The sequence below is a fragment of the Harpia harpyja genome, assembly GCF_026419915.1.
Source record: "Harpia harpyja isolate bHarHar1 chromosome W unlocalized genomic scaffold, bHarHar1 primary haplotype SUPER_W_unloc_1, whole genome shotgun sequence".
Lineage (NCBI taxonomy): Eukaryota > Metazoa > Chordata > Aves > Accipitriformes > Accipitridae > Harpia > Harpia harpyja.
Window position 1 is genome coordinate 681122 of NW_026293183.1, and position 21613 is coordinate 702734.

The 21613-nt window shown below is 62.5% G+C and overlaps 2 protein-coding genes and 1 long non-coding RNA gene across 3 annotated transcripts; 1 reads left to right on the forward strand and 2 right to left on the reverse strand.

Annotated features, from left to right (window-relative positions):
- Positions 1–4379: 4379 nt before the first annotated feature.
- Positions 4380–13590, reverse strand: PPP1R13L (protein phosphatase 1 regulatory subunit 13 like). Its single transcript, XM_052779346.1, is given in 14 exon segments — positions 4380–4567; positions 5154–5353; positions 6157–6323; positions 6939–7072; positions 7275–7412; positions 8098–8540; positions 8801–9164; positions 9281–9384; positions 10029–10127; positions 11529–11814; positions 11816–11926; positions 12025–12143; positions 12222–12285; positions 13507–13590. Coding segments are annotated over 12 exon segments (2196 nt in total). The 5' UTR covers positions 12136–12143; positions 12222–12285; positions 13507–13590; the 3' UTR covers positions 4380–4528.
- Positions 13591–14309: 719 nt separating this feature from the next.
- On the forward strand, positions 14310–15702 carry LOC128138067 (uncharacterized). The gene is made up of 3 exons (XR_008233951.1): positions 14310–14353; positions 14753–14893; positions 15297–15702. It is a non-coding gene; the product is annotated as an uncharacterized LOC128138067 (long non-coding RNA).
- Positions 15703–15764: 62 nt separating this feature from the next.
- Positions 15765–21041, reverse strand: ERCC1 (ERCC excision repair 1, endonuclease non-catalytic subunit). Its single transcript, XM_052779395.1, has 9 exons — positions 20751–21041; positions 20119–20283; positions 19480–19583; positions 19319–19415; positions 16489–16565; positions 16306–16405; positions 16141–16212; positions 15965–16033; positions 15765–15868 (listed from the first exon to the last, which is right to left on the reverse strand). The coding sequence occupies exons 1-9, from the start codon at positions 21039–21041 to the stop codon at positions 15815–15817; spliced, it is 1029 nt and encodes a 342-aa protein (XP_052635355.1). The 3' UTR covers positions 15765–15814.
- Positions 21042–21613: the final 572 nt, after the last annotated feature.

A 21613-nucleotide genomic window follows, 5' to 3' on the forward strand; every position in this document is an offset into this window, starting at 1 on the left:
AGGGCTTTGGCACCAGCTGCCTGCCCTCAACCCTTCTGCTGTTCTGCCTCCCTCGCCCAGGCTTGGCACCGCTTTGGACGAGACATGTATGGCCCTGTCTGCTATGGAGACGTCCAGATCCCAATCCTGGGACAGCTGCTGGGATGTCTCCTCCTTTTCCGCTCTTCCAAGGAACAAATAAGCTGTACAGCTTCTGATGCTGTTTCTTTGCTCCATGAATTCATGCATAATCAAAAAAATAAGGGGAGTTGTGGTGGGCTTCATCCCTCTGCACGCAGACATCTGCTTCTCTTCCTGACCTCCTTTGCCCCTCACAGCTGCTCTCCGTAGCATCCCAGCTGTCGTTTTGCTGCAGAACCTGAGCGCTCTCCTGAAGTCCAGGACCTCTTCTCTGCTGCTCTCCTTCCTCCCTGCTTTCAGGATCTTGAACCCTGCTGTTTTGCGGTCTCCACAGCCAAAGCCACGTCTGCCCTGTTAGTGAAGAGCTGATCCATCTGTGCACCACCACGGCTGGCCCCTCCAGTGCCTGGAGCAAGAAGCTGTTCCTGACACCCTCCAGAAACCTCCTTGACCGCTTCTGTCCTGCCATCTTGCAAGCAGCTCTCAGGGCCGTTCGGTAAGCTTGCTGGCAAAGCTGCTGTGTCTTACTGACTCTTCTGTGTCCCTCCCTGCTGTTTAGGCAGGTCAACGCTAAAGGCTAAAGCACCGCGGCTCCGTTGGGAAGACGAGATCACCTCCTTGCTGCGTGTGACCGCCATCAAAGACATGGTAATGAGCTTCCCCCTTGCCGGGGCTCTTGTCCCTGCCGTCAGCCGGGGACTTGTGTCAGCAAAGGCATCCAGAATCGGCGGGGCTGGCATGGCCTCACTGGCCCTGCTGAGAGGGCTCCTGCTGTCCCCGAGCAGGGACCATGCGAGGGCTGCACTCCAGTGTCCCACCAGCAGCAGCTCCAGCCCTCCTGGCCACCAGCAAGCCCTGCTTCTCTGGAGGGCCAGCACACTGTGCCCAGGAGCCCAACCCTCCTCCCTCCCTCTAGAATAGCATAGCATGAGATGGGATAGAATAGAATAGAATAGAATAGAATAGAATAGAATAGAATAGAATAGAATAGAATAGAATAGAATGAGATGGGATGGGATGGGATGGGATAGAATAAAAGATGAGATGGAAGAGAAGAGAATGAGATGGGATGGAACAGAACAGAATAGCATGGGATGGGATGGGATAGAATAAAAAAAAATGAGATAGAAGATGATGAGATGGGATGGAACGGAATAGAATAGAATAGCATAGCATGGAATGGGATAAAAGAAGATGAGATGGAATGGAATGGAATAGAATAGAATAGAGATGGGATGGAATGGAATAGAATAGAATAGAGATGGGATGGAATGGAATAGAATAGAATAGAAGTGAAGTAGAATATTTCAATTATCTTCAATAATCGGTGCTGTGACATGACTGGACAGACCGTGGGGCTATAACCTTCCCCCTCCTTGGGCTGCCTGGGTGGATACTGAGCCTGGCCCCAGTGTGACGTGGTGGAAGCCACAACTGGAAGACCACGATGGCTCGAGGGCTGCAGAATCGGATGGCCTTTACAGGAACCCCTGAGATGGCAGGAAGAGTGGGTAAGGATGGTCCCAAAGGGCAAAGGCAGGTCAGAATCATAAGAAACTAAGGGAGGAACGCCCAACTAAGGTGAAATGAGGGAGGAAATCCCAGCTGCTGGCCCAGGCAGATCCAATGAGCCTTCCCATGTGGCAAAATTTTTGGAATTAATAGTAGTAAAAGCCCTCGTATACCATGAGTGGCAACCAATAGATATTCTCTTTACTCATAGCCAGAGGAGTCTCAGTATTGATGATTAAAGCAAAGGATGATCCTGGCTTCATCCAGAAACCTTGAGAAAGGGTTTATCTAACAAGGAATTGCCGGAAAAAGACAACAGTTCCCAGTAGCTAGGATAAAGTTAACCCTGCCGAATCGAAGAACGCAAAGAGTCACAGCAGTGCTCGGGCCCTTAAATATATTAGGCATGGATATATTAAAAGTCCAACCCATAAATACTCTGTTTGGCACTTGGATGCCAAACCCTCAGATTCAAAACTCGACAGTCTCTACAGACAAAATGCCAATCGAGGGCTCGACCATCTGTATTGGCTTTGTGTGGCAAGGTTTTGGTAGCGGGGGGGTTACAGGGGCGGCTTCTTACAGAAGCCACCCCTGTGTTCGAGAGAGCCCATACCAGCCAGCTCTAAGACGGACCCGCCGCCGGCCAAGGCCAAGCCAATCAGCAATAGTGGTAGCGCCTCTGTGATAACATTTTTAAGGAAAAAAAAAAAAAAAAAAAAGTTGCTGGGACACACACAGAAACGGCAGCCAGAGAGAGGAGTGAGAACATGTAAGAAAGAGAAACAACCCTGCGGACACCAAGGTCAGTGCAGAAGGAGGGGGAGGAGATGCTCCAGGCGCCAGAGCAGAGATTCCCCTGCAGCCCGTGGGGAAGACCACGGTGAGGCAGGCTGTCCCCCTGCAGCCCATGGAGGTCCACGGTGGAGCAGATATCCACCTGCAGCCCGTGGGAACCCCGCGCTGGAGCAGGCTCCTGGCAGGACCTGCGGATCTGTGGAGAGAGGAGCCCACGCTGGAGCAGGTTTTTTGGCAGGACTTGTGACCCCGTGGAGGACTTGTGGTTTAACCCCAGGCAGCAACTAAGCACCATGCAGCCGCTCACTCACTTCCCCCCACCCAGTGGGATGGGGGAGAAAATCAGGAAAAGAAGCAAAACCCGTGGGTTGAGATAAGAACGGTTTAATAGAACAGAAAAGAAGAAACTAATACTGATAATGATAACACTAATAAAATGACAACAGCAATAATAAAAGGATTGGAATGTACAAATGATGCGCAGTGCAATTGCTCACCACCCGCCGACCGACACCCAGCCAGTCCCCGAGCGGCGATTCCCTGCCCCCCACTTCCCAGTTCCTATACTGGATGGGACGTCCCATGGTATGGAATACCCCGTTGGCCAGTTTGGGTCAGGTGCCCTGGCTGTGTCCTGTGCCAACTTCTTGTGCCCCTCCAGCTTTCTCGCTGGCTGGGCATCAGAAGCTGGAAAATCCTTGACTTTAGTCTAAACACTACTGAGCAACAGCTGAAGACATCAGTGTTATCAACATTCTTCTCATACTGAACTCAAAACATAGCACTGTACCAGCTACTAGGAAGACAGTTAACTCTATCCCAGCTGAAACCAGGACAGGGACCCATGCTGGAGCAGTTCGTGAAGAACTGCAGCCCGTGGGAAGGACCCACGTTGGAGAAGTTCGTGGAGGACTGTCTCCCGTGGGTGGGACCCCACGCTGGAGCAGGGGAAGAGTGTGATGAGTCCTCCCCCTGAGGAGGATGAAGCGGCAGAAAATAACGTGTGATGAACTGACCGTAAACCCCATCCCCGTCCCCCTGTGCCGCTGGGGGGTTGGTAGAGAATCCGGGACTGAAGTTGTGCCCGGGAAGAAGGGAGGGGTGGAGGGAAGGTGTTCTGAGATTTGGTTTTATTTCTCATTACCCTACTCCGGTTGATTTGTAATAAATCAAGTTAATTTTCCCCAAACTGAGTCTGTTTTGCCCGTGACGGTAATTGGTGAGTGATCTCTCCTGTCCTTATCTGGACCCACAAGCTCTTTGTTATATTTTCTCTCCCCTGTCCAGCTGAGAAGGAGGGGGAGTGATAGAACGGCTTTGGTGGGCACCTGGCGTCCAGCCAGGGTCAACCCACCACACCATCTTTTCATGACAGGTTGCAGTTAAATGACCTAAAAGCAGCCAGGATTAAAGAAGGGACATCCCAGACCACATGGCCTCGTGCTCAGCTATAAAAGCTGGGGGGAGGAAGGAGGAAGGGGGGGACGTTCAGAGGGCTGGTGGTCACCATTAGGTGTGATGGAGCCCCGCTTCCCTGGGGATGGCTCAGTACCTGCCTGCCCATGGCACCCACCTGTGTCACCTCTCTGGTCCCAAGCAGGGTGTCCCCACTCGTGTCACCCCCTCCCAGTCTGATTCAGGGTGTCCCCCCTCCCAGTCCTGAGTGGAGTGTACCCATCCATGTCACCCCTATGGTCCCAAGCAGGGCATCCCCCCCGTGTCCCCGACTCCAGTCCCAAATAAAGTGTCCCCATCCATGTCACCCCCCCATCTGATGCAGGGTGTCCCCACCCATGTCACCCTCAGTCCCCACCCACCCTCTGTGATGCAGAGGACAGAACCAACCAGGTGTAGCTGAAGGCTCTTTACTCCCCAGAAAAGCCAACACCTTGGGATGGCACCCGCTGTCACCAGCCGGGGGGGGGGGGATACGTGACACCGGGGGGGGGGGGAAGGCGGCACCCCGGTGCCTTGCTCGGATGGGGGGGGACAGGATGGGTGGCAGCCGAAGAGGTGCCCACCGGAAAGGGGGACCCATACATCCAAGCGGCTGGGGGGGGGCCGGCTGAGGGCCCCCCCATATCCTTAGGGCCCCCCCTCAGACCTTCTTCCGCTGCGGCCACACCCTGGGGAAGAGCTGGGGGAGGGGGAGGGCATCAGGGGGAGGGTGCCCCCCCCCTCAGCCCCCCAGGACCACAAGCCATGGAGGGGCCAGGGAGGACATGAAATCTGCCCTCAGGGCCATAGGGTGGCTGTGGGGACCATGGGTGCTGTGGGACCCCCCCCATGGCTGTGGGTGCTCCCCCAGGGCTGTAGGATGGCCATGGGTGCTCTGGGTCCCCCCAGGGCCATGGGTGCTGTGGGACCCCCTGAGGGATGTGGGTGCTGCGGGTCCCCCTTGGGGCTGTGGGTGCAGGTACCCCCATGGGCTGTGGGGTGGCCATGGGTGCTGTGGGTCGGCCATGGGTGCTGTGGGTCCTCCCCGTGGCCATGGGTGCTGTGGGTGCTCCCCCAGGGCTGTGGGGTGGCTGTGGGTGCTGTGGACCCCCCCTGGGGCCATGGGTGCTGTGGGACCCCCTGAGGGATGTGGGTGCTGCAGGTCCCCCTCGGGGCCGTGGGTGCTATGGGTACCCCCCTGCAGCTATGGGGTGGCTGTGGGTGCTGTGGGACCCCCCCCCCCCCCCCCCCGGGGCCATGGGTGCTGTGGCACCCCCCCCCCTCACCCCAAAGTAGTTCCGGGGGATGTAGCCCTCATGGCCATAGAGGGACCCCCACCACCAGTCGAGCTCCTCCTGGGGCTGGCGGCGCAGGACAGTGACAGGCTCGCCCTCGCGGAAGGACAGCTCGTCCCCAAATTCGGCGCTGTAGTCCCACAGCGCATATACCACCCCGCTGTTCAGCACCCCCATGCTCTGCTCCACCTCTGCCGGGACACAGATGTCAGCACCCTGAACTGCCCCCAAACACGCCCCGTGGCACTGCACCCCCAGCACCCTGTTGCCCTGAACCCCCCCCCCAGCACCCCATAAACCCCCCAGCACCCCCATGGCACTGCACCCCCGGCACCCTCCTACCCTGAACCTGCACCCATCCTGGTATCCCCTCCCAATATCTGTACCCCTCCCCAGTATCCATATCCCCCCCATACCTCCTCTCAGTGCCCACTCCCAGTACCTGTATAGCCCCAATACCCCTTCCCAGTACACACACCACCCCAGTATCTCCTCCCTGTACCTGTATACCTGCAATACCCCCTCCCAGTACCCATACCACCCCAGTACCCCCCATACCCCCAATATCCCCTCCCAACACCTATACCCTCTCAGTACCACCTCCCAGTACCCATACATGCCCAGTACCCCCTCCCAGTACCCATACCACTCCAGTATCCCCTCCCAGTACCCATACCACCCCAGAATCCCCTCCCAGTCCTCATATTCCTTCTCCCAGTACCCATACCACTCCAGTACCCCCTCCCAGTACCCACACCCCACCAGTAACCATACCTGCTCAGTACTACCCCCCCCAGTACCCATACGTGCCCAGTACCACCTCCCAGTACCCATAGCACCCCAGTACCCCCTCCCAGTACCCACACCCCACCAGTAACCATACCTGCTCAGTACCACGCCCTTCCAGTACCCATATGTGCCCAGTACCCCATCCCAGAACCCATACCCCCCCCACATCCCCATATACTCCCAGTTCCCCCCCGTGCCCTGGTACCAGTAAGGTAGTTGTAGCAGTCGGTGTAGCCCTCCCGGTACGGGTCACACTTCTCCACGGCCAGGCTGCCGTCACTGGTGGTGGTGGCAAAGATGGCGGCTCCGTGGCGCACCAGGGCCACACACACCCTCGTGTCATTGCACGAGGCTGCGCAGTGCAGCGGTGTCCTGGCACCATTGGGATGGGGGAATTTTTTTTGGGGGGGGGCAGAGGATGGGCTCCCCTGCGACCCCCCCCCCAGTGTCCTAGGGATGAGGAAGCCCCTGTGCCTGTCCCCGTCCCTCAGTTACGGGGGGGGTCAGGGTCCCCCATCCCTCCCCATCCCCAGTCACCGAGGACTGTTGAGGGTAACTGGGGTCCCCATCCCTGTCCCTGCTCACCCAGGGTTGTTGGGGGTTATTGGGGTCCCTGTCCCCCTCTCTCCCCATCCCCAATCACCCCAGGCTCTAGGGGGGTGGGGGGGGGTTGGAGTCCTCATCCCTGTTCCCCATAGCTGTGGGGGTCCTTGGAGTACCTGTCCCCACCTCCTCGGGGTCTGGGGGTCCCAGGTGTCCCCACCCCTCCATGTCTGTGGGGTCCCCAAGTCCCACCAGCTGTGGCTGGGGATCCCCCATGCCCCCACCCCATGTCAGTGGGTCCCCATCCCCATCCCATCAGCCACGGCTGTGGGGTCCCTTGATCCCCCATCACCATGTTGGTGGGTCCCCGTCCCACCAGCTGCAGCTGTGAGGTCCCCCGTCCCCCCCCATCACCATGTTGATAGGTCCCTGTCCCCGTCCCACCAGCCATGGCTGTCGGGGGAGTTGACGTTGGCCCCGCTGGCGATGAGGAAGTCAACGATGCCATAGTTGGCGCCGCAGATGGCATTGTGCAGTGCCGTGATGCCTTCGTCATTGTGCTGGCTGGGGTCGTTCAGCTGGGGACACGCACACCTGTCCCCACACTGCTACCCTCTGCCACCCCCACTGCCATTCCCCGACACCCCCCTGCCACCCCTGAGCACCAGGCACATTGCTCTCCTTGTCACTCTGTCCCCCATCCCCCTATCCCCGCTGTCCCCCAGCCCTCGCCACCCCAGCCCTTGTCCCTGCCACCCTGTCCCCACTGTCCCGTCCCACCTCAGCCACCGCCTGCTGCACCACGTCCAGCTCCCCAGTCAGGGCCGCATCCAGCAACAGCACCAAGGGGTTGAGGCGCACACGGGCCCCGGGGCGCCTGCGGGGCGAGGAGGGGTCGCGCAGGGCCGAGCGCAGCTCCTGCGGCAGCCAGGGGGTCAGGGGGGGCTGGAGGACACCAACAAGGCACCTGGCGCTGTACGGCACCCAGGGGACCCCTCCCAGAGCACCCGGTGCTCTTCAGCACCCGGGGGACCTTGGGGACACCTCCTGGGACACTGGTTGGCACCACAGTGCACCCATGGGGACCGCAGGGCCACCTGCAGGGCACATCTGGTGGCACCAGGCACTGCTTGCCATTTCACAGAATCATAGAATCATAGAATGGTTTGGGTTGGAAGGGACCTTTAAAGATCATCTAGTCCAATCCCCCTGCCACGGGCAAGGACATTTCAGTAGACCATGTTGCCCAAAGTCCCATCTAACCTGACCTTGAACACTTCCAATGATGGAGCATCCAGTTTCTTTGGGCAACCTGTTCCTGTGTCTCACCACTCTCATAAAAAAATTTCTTTCTTATGGTCAATCAAACCTAGCCTATTTCAGTCTAAAACTGTTGCCCCTTGTCCTGCCACTACAGGCCTTGGTAAAAAGTCTTTCCCTGTCTCTCTTATAAGCCCTCTTTATACATTGAAAGGCTGCAATAAGGCCTCCCCAGAGGCTTCTCTTCCCCAGGCTGAACAACCCCTGGGGACAGCAACCACTGCCTGGCACCCCTGGGGGCTCCAAGGGACGCCGTGGCACCCCAGGAACTGCAGATACTTACCGGGGCGGGTGCTGGGCTGCTGGGGGACTGCGGTGGGGGGCTGTGGCGGGGTGGCCAAGCCTCGGGAGCCGCTGGAGCAGGGGGTGGCAGGTCGGATGAGGCACCGGTGTCACCAGGAGCCAAGGGCTCGTCACGGCGGGGCGGCCGGTGCAGGAGGCGGGTGATGAGCTGCTGGTACTGGCGGGTACGGGTGGGTGGCAGCACCGGTCCCAGGCTTTGCTCCATGGAACCACGGCGCTTGAGGGGTCGCGGCATCTCGGCCAGCACCCGTGCCAACTCCTCGAACTCGGGGACCCGCTGGGCCTCGGGGGGCAGCAGGGGCTGCAGCCGTGTGGGGCTGAGCGGCCGCTCCAACCCCTCGGCCTCCCCACCCTGAAGCAGCCGCTCCAGTTCCGGCTCCCCCTCCAGTGGGACAGTCTCAGGGGGCACGGGGCACCCAGATCCTGTCGGGGGGGCTGGGGTCAGCACCATAACCCGCCACCCTGGGTGGGTCAGCACACAGGAACCCCATGGACCCCCCCAACCCCCCCCCATCTCAGCGTGCTGCAGCCCCATTGCCCCCCCCCCAAGTTCTGTACCCCTCATGCTGCAGCCCCCTGGTCCCCCCCAAACCCACGTCCTGCTGCCCACAGACCCTCCCTCAATAACCCCTATGTCTCCCCACCCTGGACCCCCCCTGGACCCCACCCCATGGGCACCTCACCTTCACCCCCGGTCAGTGCCGGGGGGGCCTGGGGCAGTGCCCAGAGCTGGGGCTGCTTTTGGGGTGCACAGGGACTGGCGGGGGGGACCAGGGGAAGCCCCTGGGGACTGCTGACCCCTTGCTCCCAAAAAGCATTTTGCAGCTTGAAGATCATGGAAAGGGGCAAAGGTTTGTGGCGGGGGGGTCGCCCGCACTGGGGGGGCACGGGGATGCGGGAGACGGGCTGCTGGGAGAAGTGCCAGCTGCGGGGCAGGGTGCCGGGTCCGGAGCGTCGAAAGGCTCCCTCCGCCCGCCACTCGCCCGCCAGTGGGGACACCTTGTAGTTACGGGGTAGCGTGGCACTGTGCCCCCCGTAGGCACCATCCTGGAGGAGGGGGGGAACAAGGCGTCAGGGAGGGAGACAGCCCATCTGCCCATCTACCCGGGCATCAGGCACCGGGGCTGGGGACAGTGGCCGGATGCCCACCCCCGAGCGGTCACCTTGCTCTGCCCGCCGGCCCCATCCAGGCTCAGCTCCCTCCAGGGTGCCGGTGCCAGTGCCAGCCCCAGGGACGGCCGCAGCCCTGGCTGCCCCTCACCAGTGCCTGGGAGGGGGGGCGACAGACCTCAGTGCTGTGCCGGGGTCGGGGGGGGACAGGACCCCCACCCCAGAAGCACTCCGACACTCAGCGCCCAGTACCCCACACCCAGCCTGGCAACTTTGGACTCCCCTCCCCCAGCAGACCGAGACCCCCCCAAAAGCCCTAAACCCCCCCAGCAGCCCCAGACCCCCCTCAGCAGCCAAACCAACAGCCCCAGACCCTCACATGGTGCTCCCCAAGCCCTGGACACCCCCAAAAGTCCTAAACCTCCCCCCCAAGCCCTGCCCACCCCTCAGCACCCAAACCAACAGCCCCAGACCCCCCCCATGGTGCCCCCCAAGCTCCCCAGCACCCCTGGACCATCCCCCCCAGCCCGCTGTACCCCAACCAGCAGCCCCAGACGCTCCTGATCTGCCGCCCTAGGCCCAACCTGCCCCTGGACACCCCAGCAGCCCCCCCCAGTTGCCTCGTGACCCCCCCATCCCCACTGGAAGCTCTATCCCCCCCCGGCCCCTCAAAATGTCCCCCCCACCCCCAAACCTTCCTTAATACCCCCAAGCCACTTCAGGTGGCAGCCCTGGCTTCCCCCAGCCCCCCCCAGTGCCCCTCAGCCCCTCCATGTGCCCCCCCCAGCCCCCCCAGCTCACGTTCATAGCTCCCCGAGCTGGGGGGTTTCTTCTCGTAAGCCACATCCAGGTCAGACTCGTTCCAGCTCTTCTGCGGCCGCCGCTTGATCACGAGGTCATCTGGGGGACACACACAGGGATGGGGGCTGAGGGGACCCCCCCCGACATGGCCCAGTCACCCCCCACCCCCCTACCCAAGGTCCTCAAGTTGGGGGATGGATGGGAGGACCTCAGGAGGGGGCAGGAGCACCCAGTGACAGGGTTGGGGGACACCCCAGGATGGGGACAGCACAGGATGGGGACACCGTGGAATGGGGACACCGCAGGATGGGACAGAAGCACCCTGGGACAGCTTGGGGACACACCAAGATGAGGGATATCCCATAATGGGGTCATCCTGGGATGGAGACAGGAGCACACCAGGATGGGGACACTCCAGGATGGATTGGGGGACACCCCGGGATGGGGACAACCCAGGATGGATTGGGGACACCCAGGGATGAGGACACCCCAGGATGGATTGGGGGACACCCAGGAATGGGGACACCCCAGGATGGGGACACGCCAGGATGGATTGGGGACACGCCAGGATGAATTGGAGAATGCTCAGGGATGGGGACACGCCGGGATGGGGACACGCCGGGATGAATTGGAGAATGCTCAGGGATGGGGACACCACAGGATGGGGACACGCCAGGATGGATCGGGGACACCCAGGGATGGAGACACCCCAGGATGGATTGGGGACACCCAGGGATGGGGACACCCAGGGATGGGGACACCACAGGACGGATCAGGGACACCCAGGGATGGGGACACCCCAGGATGGACTGGGGGGACACCCCAGGATGGATCGGGGACACCCAGGGATGGATTGGGGACACCCAGGGATGGATTGGGGGACACCCAGGGATGGGGACAACCCAGGATGGATTGGGGACACCCAGATATGGGGACACCCCAGGACGGGGTCACCCCAGGATGGATTAGGGGACACCCAGGGATGGGGACACCCCAGGATGGATTGGGGACACCCAGGGATGGGGACACGCCAGGATGGATTGGGGACACCCAGGGATGGGGACACCCAGGGATGGGGACACGCCAGGACGGATTGGGGACACCCAGGGATGGGGACACCCATGGATGAATTGGGGAACACCCAGGGATGGGGACACCCAGGGATGGGGACACTGCAGGATGGATTGGGGACACCCAGGCATGGGGACACCCAGGGATGGATTGGGGGACACCCAGGGATGGGGACAACACAGGATGGATTGGGGGACACCGAGGCTTGGGGACACCCAGGCATGGGGACACCCCAGGATGGATTGGGGACACCCAGGGACGGGGACACCTCGGGTGGCTGAGGGACACCCCAGGACAGAGCGGTATCTCACAGCGGGATTTCCCAAAGAGGAACAGGAGCACCCCAAGACGGGGACACCAGCACCCCCCACCCCAGGGACTGTCCCCACCGTGTGTACCCCACCACCACCACCACCGCGGTGGCCTTACCCTGCGCCCAGAAGGTGACGGCGGGGCTGCTGACAGAGGGGTACAGCCCATGCACCTCGTAAGGGGGGGGCATGGGGGGTCGGGGTGAGGGTGCCCGCTCAGGGAAGAACACGGGTCCCTCACCCGGTCTGGGGGACCCCCCGAGCCCCAAGAATTCATAGGGGCGATGGGGACGAGGGGAGGAGGCTCGACCCCCCGGGCTGAGCAGTGCCAACCCCTCGTAGGGCACCACCAGCACCTTGGGTCGGGGTGAAGGGGCCCGATCCTCCCCCGGGAGGTAATGGGGGGGTCCGGGGGGAACCGGGGCGACCCAGCAGGTCCCCCAACATCTCCAGATTCTCCGGTGCCAGGCTCCTCCGGCCGAGGGGCGAGCGGGTTCGGCTGGGGCTGTACGTCTCCTGGGGATGGGGAGGGGTGGAGGGGGCAGGTTGGGTATTGGGGTGGAGGGGGGGGGCAATGGGGTGCCCCCCCTCCCCCCCCAAGTCCCAGATCCTACTTTGGGGGGTCCAGGGCCATCGGTCCAGAGGGATTCGAGCTGCCGGGAGAGCTCGTCCACTTTGGCCACCGCCGTGTCCAGCTCCACTTGCTTCAAGTCCATATGCTGCATGGCCAAGGCTGGGGGGGGACACGGGTCAGGCTGCACCCCAAAGGGGTCCGTGTCCATCCCCCCCCTCCCCACTGCCCCGCACTCACACTGGAAGGTGAGATCCAGCAGGTCCTGGGCGCTGCGCAGCTGCTCACCTCGCCATCTTGCCACCTTTGGGGGGGGGACGGGTGGGCACCCCCCCCTCTTCCATGGGGGGGGGCACCCCTCCATCCCCACCCTGTGCCCCCACCCTGCACCCCAATCCCCTGGGAATGTGGGGAGCGGAGACATGTTGGGACCCGTTTGCCTCTCGGGGATCATCATCATCATAATTACTGGTAATTAATCCATCACAAGGAACAGGGCGCTGCCCGCAACCCCCCCCACCCTGGGGCAGGGCCCTGGTGGGTGCAATGGGGGGGGTGATGCACCCCCCTGCTAAAGGGGGGGGGTGGCAGGACCCCCCCTTTTCATTGGGGTCACCCAGCGTGGGGAACAGGGTGGAGGGTCTGCCCCCCACAGAAAGGGGGACCCCCCCACTATGGGTGCCCCAATGCAAGCATGGGGGGGGGATTTGGGGTGTCAGAGGGGCACCCTACCCCCCCACCCAGCGCCACGGCCCCACCCAAGCGGCCCCACCCGGCCCTCGCCCTCGGGGAGACGGGGGACAAGCCCCAGCTCGCCCCGGGTTGGGCAGTGAGACGGGAGGGGAGCTGGGAAAGCACCCAGGCGTCTGGGCACCTATGGGTGCTCCCCCCAAACCCGGCACCCCCAACTGGACCCAAGCATCCGGGCACCCATGGGTGCTCCCCCCAAACCCAGCACCCCCAACTGGACCCAGGCATCCGGGCACCCATGGGTGCTCCCCCCAAACCCAGCACCACCCCCAACTAGACCCAGGCGTCCAGGCACCCATGGGTGCTCCCCCCAAACCCAGCACCCCAAATCGGACCCAGGTATACAGATACCTGAGGGTGCTCCCCATCCTGAGCAACCCAAGCCAGACCCCCAGTGTCCAGGCACCCAAGGGTGCTCCCCAACCCCCGCAGCACCCCGAATCGGACCCAGGCACCCAAGGGTGCTCCCCGCCCCCTCCCCAAGCACCCCAAACTGGACCCAGCCATCCCAAGTGCCCGAGGGTGCTTCCCTCCCCCCCAGCACCCCGAATCAGAGCTGGGCACCCAAGGGTGCTCCCCAACACTCCCAGCACTCTGAACTCGACCCAGGCATCCAGGGGGGCACCCAAAGGTGCTTCTCCCCCCCCCACTCAGCACCCCAAACCAGACCCCAGCATCCGGGTACCCAAGGGTGCTCCCCAAGCACCCCCAGCACCCCAAAACAGACTTAGGGGTCCAACCCCTCCCCTCCCCAGCCCCACGGGGGGGTCAGTACCTAGCGGGGTGCAGGTCGGGGTGCCGGTGGCGCGCCCGCGTCCCCGCGGCCTCTACGCCCAATTCCAGAGCGCTGGGTCACGCGGGGGAGGGAGCTGAGCGGGGAGCGGGGGCCGCACCCTGCGCCCCAGGGTGCTGAGGGGGGGCAGATCTCACGGAGGGGGGGGGGGCGGGTCCCACGAGAAGGGGGCAGATCCCACGAGAAGGGGGCAGATCCCACGGGGGGAGGGGTTAGATCCCACGGGGGGGTCAGATCCCACGGTGGGGGGTCACACGCGGGGGGGGGAGCAGATCCCACGGGGGGGTCCCACGAGCAGGGGGCAGATCCCACGGGGGGGTGTCAGATCCTACGCGGGGGGTCGCGGGGGTGGGTTGGGGGGTGCAGAGCCCCGGGACTCCCCCCGTCCCCGGTACCTGCAGCGCCGACGCCTCCCAGCCCCGCTCCCGCCCCCGCTCCGGCCCGGCCCGGCCGGTCGGGCGGGTCCCGGTGCACACCGGGAGCTGTAGTCCGGGCCTGACCCCCCCACCCCCCCTGTCCCGGTATTCCCGACCCCCGGGTGACCCTGGTCCCCCCGGATCCCCTCAATGTCCCCGCGGGGTCCCGGAGGGTCTCTGCATCTTTAAAAGCCGCCGCCGGCCGACGGGTTTCAGGCCACGCCCATTAAAGGGCGGGACGAAGGCGTAGCCCCACTCTAGAGCCCGCCCCCCGTTCCCGCCGCCGGACCGCACCAACTGCCCCGCGGGGATGGGGGGGTGGGGAAAGGGGGGGCGCTCCCGCGCTGAGCGGCTGGGTGGGCGCGCCCAGGGGGCGGGGCCGGGGTCACGCCGTGCACGCGGCGGCATGCAGGGTGAGCGGGGGATCTCGGGGGGGGCACGTGGGGGGATATGGGGGGGCTGAGGGATATCTTGGACACATGGGGGGACATGGGGGGCAGGGGAATATGGGGGGGCAGGGGGACATGGGGGACACATGGGGGATGTGGGGGGGCGTGGGGGAACTGGGGGGCCAGGGGGTTGTGGGTGGCATATGGGGTCGGGGGGAGGCTAGAGGGGACAGGGGCGACATGGGGGGACATGGGGATGTGGGGGGCTAGAGGGGACGGGAGGACGTGGGGGACAAGGGGGGCTGGAGGGAACACGGGGGACAGGAGGGGGTTGAGGGGGTATGGGGGGGGCCACAGGGGCAGGAGGGGGGATGTGGGGGTCGCAGCGTGGCCCCCCCCAGCCCATGACCCGGCTGTCCCCAGGGCCGCTGCGGTTCCGGTGCCCCCCCCCAAGTTCGAGGCGGTGGCTCCCTCCCCCCCCCCAGGACTGCAGGGGCCGACCCTGGGGGGTCCCAGCACTGAACTGTGGCTCATCCGCACCCACGTCGACTTCTGCCCCAAGAGGTCAGCTGGGGGGGGGATGACGACACAATGGCATTTGGGGGCACAGGGGGGTGACAGGGCTGGTGGCATCAGGGGGGTACATGGGGTGGTGGTGACAACTGGGGGGCACAGGGGGTATGATAGGGCTGGTGCCATGGGGAGGGGGGTCACAAGGAGCTGACAGTGCCATTGGGAGGGTATGGGGGGGCAGTGACAACTGGGGGGGGGTCACAGTGCCATTGAGGGGGGTATGGGGGGGGGTGACAGGGCTGGTGACATCAGGGTGGGCTCAGGGAGGTGGCAGCACCATGGAGAGGGGGGCGACAGGGAGGCAGTGGTGCCATCGAGGGGGTCGCAAGGCACCATGGGGGGGGTGGCAGTGCCAGCAGCCATGTCCCCCCCCCTCACCGCCCTGTCCCTGCAGCCTGGAGGGCTGCACAGTGCCACTGGACGGCTGCAGGCAGCACCAGCCCCCCGGGGACGGTGACAGTGACAAGCAGCTCTACAGGCTGCGGGGGGGTCCCGGGGGGGCCGGCAGCACCCTCCTCCTGGCTCCCAACACCCCCACCGGCCCCCTAACCTGCACCCCCCCTCCATGGCTGCCTCACCATCACCGAGAGCTTCAGGCCCCCTCCTGGCATGCCAGTGACCATCCAGGTGCCCGACCCACTGCCAGCCAAGAGGAAGAAGATGATGATGATGGAGACGCTGGAGGCACCCAAGGTGTCAACCCTGGGGAGGGCAGCACCCGGTGAGGGGGGGAGCGCAGGCTGGGACCCCCCCCAGATGTCGGGGTGGCCCCCAAAGGGCCAGAGGTGCCCAAAAAGAAGCAGCAGCAGCACAAGGGGGAACAGCTGGAGTGACCCCCATGTCCCCCCCCCCCGAAGCCGTGTCACCAATAAATGCCATTTATTATAAAACCGGAGATTTTGGGGTGGTGGCTCATTTGGGGACCTTGAGGAAGGGCTCATGCAGGACATCGAAGAGCCGCTTGGCCTGGAGGAGGGGACATACACACACACACACGGACACAAGGGGAGGTGTGAGGGGGGGCGAGGGGCTGCATCCCCCATGTCCCCTCATTGCTCACACCTTCTGGGGTCCGACACTGGGGCAGAGGGACAGATCCTCCCTGGAGGCGTCCACCACAGCTGCCAGCAACTGCAGGACGGGGAGGAGGGTGAGGGGCTCACAGGGGGGGTGGGCAAGGGTCTTGGGGACCCGTCCCCAGTGTGCCCCAGGGTGGCACGTCCCCAGGGGTGACTCACCCCAAAGGTGGTGAGGAGACTCAGCGCGTCCATCTTGTTCACCAACTTGATGCTGGTCAGGCAGTCAGTCATCTGGGGGTGACCAGGGTGGGGGGGTTCAGGGGACCCTCAGGGTCCCCAAGGTCCCCAAATTGGGGTGGCAGGGAGGGGGGGTGCATAGCTCACCCAGGAGAGGAAATCCTGCTCCACCCACTCCTTCAGCAGGTCAGGCGGCTTCTGCTCATAGGCCTTGTAGGTCTCCAGGTACCTCCCGGCCTCCTCGGGGCTGGGGAGGGCACGGGGGGGGGGGGGGGGCCACCCACGGGTGACAGTGGGGACCCCCAAGGGTGACGCAGGGACAGTCCCTACCTCCAGGCTACCAGGAGGGTGCAGTCGGCCAGGATGCAGATCTTCGCCAGCTCCTTCAGCGCCTGGTGCGGGTCCTTCTGCAGGGACAGAGGGGACAGGAGAAGGAGGGGACGGGGACCAGAGGTGACAAGGAGAGGGAGGGGACAGGAGAGTGAGAAGATGGGGACAGAGGAGCCCAAAGAGCGAGGGGACAGGGGCCAGAGGGGATGGAGGTGAACAGGAGAGTGAGGGGACGGGGACAGAGGGACAGGGAGAGCAAGGGGACAGAGGGATGGAGGGGACAGGGACTGGAAGAGTGAGGGGATGGAGGGGACAGAGGGATGAGGAGAGTGAGGGGACAGAGGGATGGAGGGGACAGAGGGACTGGGACAGTGAGGGGCCAGGGACAGAGGGACAAGGGACAGGGAGAGCGAGGGGACGGAGGGGACAGAGGGACAAGGACAGTGAGAGGACAGGGATGGAGGGGACAGAGGGGACAGGGATGAGGAGAGTGAGTGGACAGAGGGACGGGGAGAGTGAGGGGACGGAGGGGAGAGAGGGACTGGGAGAGTGAGGGGACAGGGATGGTGGGGACAGAGAGGGGATGGAGGGGACAGAGGGACGGGGATAGCGAGGGAATAGGGACGGAGGGGACAGAGTGTAAGAGACTGAATTGTTATCTTGAACCATTTGCCTCAAAGATTGTTAGGTGTGAGGGACTGGGCTGTCATCTCAAGGAACTGTGAACTGCTTATCTCGAGCCCTTTGTCTCTAAGATGGCCTGTTTAAGCAGGACACTCCTCTGTCCATAAGGACGATTACCAGGCCATTGAGGCATCCAGGGGAGGAAACGGGCTGGAGCTGATAAGATACTGGTTTCTGGTGTCGATCATGCGAAGGTCCTGTGATAGACAAAACCTGCAGCGCATGACATCATCGAAATATGCCCTATAAAAAACCCGTAGAGACAAGCTGTGGGGGCCTTCTTCATCACCAAAGAATTGAAGATTGAGGACCGACCGGACCGCCGCTGGATCCGTCCTTGCAACTCCCACCACCGACTGCTTGCCTGAGGACCAACGGGATGCCGCTGGATCCGTGGTGGTGACTATCCTAGCAATCCTATCCCGACTGCTTGCTTGATTTCTACCTTTTCTTCCATTCTATCCTATCGCCACCACTTTCCACTTTTGATACTTTTGATAATAAAAGCTCTTTTGACTATACAGCATTTGACCTCGTTTGTGTCTTAATCTCGCTCTTGGATCATATCGAAACCTCCCCCGACATTGGATCGGGACACAGAGGGACTGGGAGAGTGAGGGGACAGGGATGGAGGGGACAGAAGGACAAGGACAGTAAGGGGATGGAGATGGAGGGCACAGAGGGACAGGGAGAGCGAGGGGATGGAGGGCACAGAGGGACAAGGACAGTAAGGGGACAGGGATGGTGGGGACAGAGAGACAAGGAGAGTGAGGGGACGGGGACAGAGGGGACAGATGGAGGGGACAGAGGGACAAGGTGTAAAGGGAACTAGGCCTTAAGCCTCATTGTTTCTAAGACTATTCATATCAGTCATATAACTAATGATTAGAGATTGTTTTAGATGTGATTAATAGAATGCAGGTGCTTATAAAACAATATGCATAAGTTGCTTGTTTGTCCCTTGTGTAGCCCTCACCATGGCTGGCTTAAAATCCAGTGTAGTGGGTTGACCCTGGCTGGATGCCAGGTGCCCACCAAAGCCGCTCTATCACTCCCCCTTCTCAGCTGGACAGGGGGGAGAAAATATAACAAAAGGCTCGTGGGTCAAGATAAGGACAGTTTAATAAAGTGAAAGCCAAGGTCGCGTGCCAAAGCAAAGAAAAACAAATGATATTATTCTCTACTTCCATCAGCAGGCGATGTCTAGCCACTTCCCAGGAAGCAGGGCTTCAGTACGCGTAGTGGTTGCTCCGGAAGACAAAAATGCCCCCCCTCCGTCTCCCTTTACTTAACTTTTATATCTGAGCTGACGTCATATGGTATGGAATATCTGTTTGGTTAGTTTAGGTCAGCTGTCCTGGTTATGTCCCCTCCCGAGATCTTGCCCTGCCCCAGCCTGCCGTTGAGGGGGGGCAAAAATGTTGGAGAGACAGCCTTGATGCTGTGCCAGCACTGCTCAGCAGTAGCCAAAACACTGGTGTGTTATCAACACCTTTCTAGCTACTGATGCAGAGCACAGTGCTATGAGGGCTGCTATGGGGAGTATTAACTCCATCTCAGCCAGACCCAATACATCCAGTTAAGCTGAATCAACAGAAAAAGGATCATACATCTTAGACCTAAGACATAAGAATAGATAAGAGTAAGTGATTAACTTCAGAGTAAGATGAATTAATAAAACAACCTGAGTGATTCTCAGAAATTCAAAGGTGATCTTTGATGTGTAAGAAGATAAGTGACTGTGGTGACCGGAGACCTTCTGCCTATGACCGCTAACTCAGAAGAACCAAGATGAGACAATAAGAATCAGTTGAGACAGGAAAACGTATTGGACTTTTGAAACCACTGGAGAATAGAGAACTGAGAGTTCGTGGAAGAACACCAAGAACTTCTTCTGACAAGACATCAATTGCATAATGTTTTGTAAAATCACATATATAGAAGGCGTTTTTGAGTTATCCTTCGCCATTCACTGCGGTGGTGGCCCAACTCTGAGTTGTTAATAAAGCAAACCTAGAGAAACCCATGACTAAAGTTCTTTAACACAAGGACAGGGATGGTGGGGACAGAGAGACGAGGAGAGTGAGGGGATGGAGGGGACAGAGGGACGGGGAGAGCAAGGGGACAGGGACAAGGAGCCTCTCACCACGTCGACCTGGAGCAGCAGCTGCAGCCCATAGCTCCTGCCCAGGTGCTGCAGACGGTCGTGGATGTAGCCAGGGTTGAGGTGGTGGTACCGCAGGCTGGGGGGGACACACAGCAGGGATGGAGTGACACCGAGGGGACCCCCCAGGAGCCCCTGCTCACCTCAGGAAGAGGGCGCAGGTGCTCTGGCCCAGCACGTAGTCAGGGACGATGTCGCCGAACTCCCAGGGGACGTTGCAGATGAACTTCAGGACCGGGTTGCCCTGCTGTGGGGAGAGGGCGGTGGGTCAGGGGACCCCGATGGCCGGGGGGAGCATGGTGGGGGGGCCCCAGTCCCCCTCCGTGTCGTGGGACACCAGGGGACAGGGCCCTTCCGCGTCCTGGAATGCCAGGACAGTCCCCTCCCGTGTCCCAGGGCACATGCTCGCATGCTGCAGGGGACAGTCCCCCCAGACCCCCAAAATAGCAGGGGACAGTCCCCTCAGCCCCAAAATATTGACGGTGCCCCCAGAGCCCCAAAATATCAGGGGATGATCCCCCCAGAGCCCCAAGATATCACAGGACGGTCCCCCCTGAGCCCCAAGATATTGGGGAATGGTGCCCCTGAGCCCCAAAATATTGGGGAATGGTCCCCCCTGGGCCCCAAGATATCAGGGGATGGTCCCCCTGAGCCTCAAAATATCAGGGGATGGTACCCCTGAGCCCCAAGATTACAGGGGACAGTCCGCTCAGCCCCAAAATATCAGGGGACAGTCCCCCCCCAAGCCCCACGACACCAGGGGACAGTGCCCCCCCCCTCACCTGCCGCGGGCTGATGACGATGCTGCTGCTCTTGGCTCCCGGTTTGAGCAGGGGCAGGGGGGCACGTCCCCGGGGCTGCCCCCACCCCCTCCCGGTACAGCCCCCCCCGGGGGACCACCGCCAGGTTCGGGGGGCTGGGGGGGTCGGGGGGGAGCCCCAGCCGTGCTAACGGGAACCGGGACCGGTTCGGTGGTTCCGGGACAGGCTGTGGGGACCGACTGGTGTACCACGTACTCGGCGGGGGGAGCCGGGGGGGGGGAGCCCAGAGGGTTTGAAAAGCGACGGGACCTGATGGGGGGGGGGGGGGGCAGGTCTGCGTGGGGCCTCCCACACCGACACCCCCCCCCCGGAGCCTCCCATGGGGCCCCCACGGGGTCCCCCCCGCCTCAGCCTTCCCGGCCGCCGCTACCGAGGAGTCGGCGGGACCCTCCTGCCGCAGCATAAGCCACCTCCACTTCCCCGCCGGGACCGCCTCCATAGCGGGGGTCGTAGGCCCGGGCCCGACCGGGAGCTGGGTCAAAGGTCAGGGGTCAGCGCGGGGGGCGCCGGGAGGGCTCCGGTACAGCCGCAGGGGCAGGGCTACGGCGCGGCTGCTGCGCCCGCCCGTCCTCCCCCCTCGCGCGGCGACTGACCGTCACGCTGTCAATCAAGAGGCAGGGCTCCGCCTTTCCAGTTAGGAGTCGCACATGCGTACTACCGCGCTGCCCGTTTGCCCGGCCCGGAGCTGCTTTGGTCCTCCCGCCACCACGGTGGTGGGCGGGGCTACGACCCTGAGGCCACGGCCCTGGGCGCGGGGCGCACGTGGGCCCGGTGGCGCGGAAGGCGGGTGTGTGTGTGTATATGTATGTGACAGTCCCAACCCCGCGTGTCCGTGTGTCCCCATCCCAGGTCGGGGACGTGGCAGGGGGGGACCCCGGGGCCATTGGGGACACAGGGGGGACCCTGGGGGCCACTGAGGAAGGACACATGGGGGTCCCCGAGGGATACAGGGGGGACCCCAGGGGCCACTGGGGGATGCGGGGGGGGGGGGAACGGGGACCCCAGCAGCCACTGGAGCCATGGGGGCAGGTACCGAAGCAGCCCAGTGCCGGATCCAGCATTGCAGTACCATTACCTGCTGGAGGAGGTTGTGGATGAGGTAGATGGGTGCCAAGCGGGCGAAGGGGTGGCCGGGTGCTAGGGCGGTGAACGGGTGCTGCAGCGGGGACCCTTGGGTGCCGGAGCCCGGCAGTTCTGTATCGGTCTGCTCCCACCCACTCAGGTGCTCAGAGCTGGTGTCTGCCAGTGTGGGGGTGAGCCCCCACTGCACCCCGAGCTGACCCTGGGGACCCCCAGCCCAGGAACAGGGACCCCAACCCTGGGGACAAGGACAGGATACGGCCCCTACCTGAGAAGCCAGAGTCCTTTTCAGTGTCGTTGGCCCAGGGGGGGCTGTGCCCCCCACCCATCCCCTGTCTTCTTTAGGGGGACCCTGGGGCAGGGGGCTCGGTGGCCA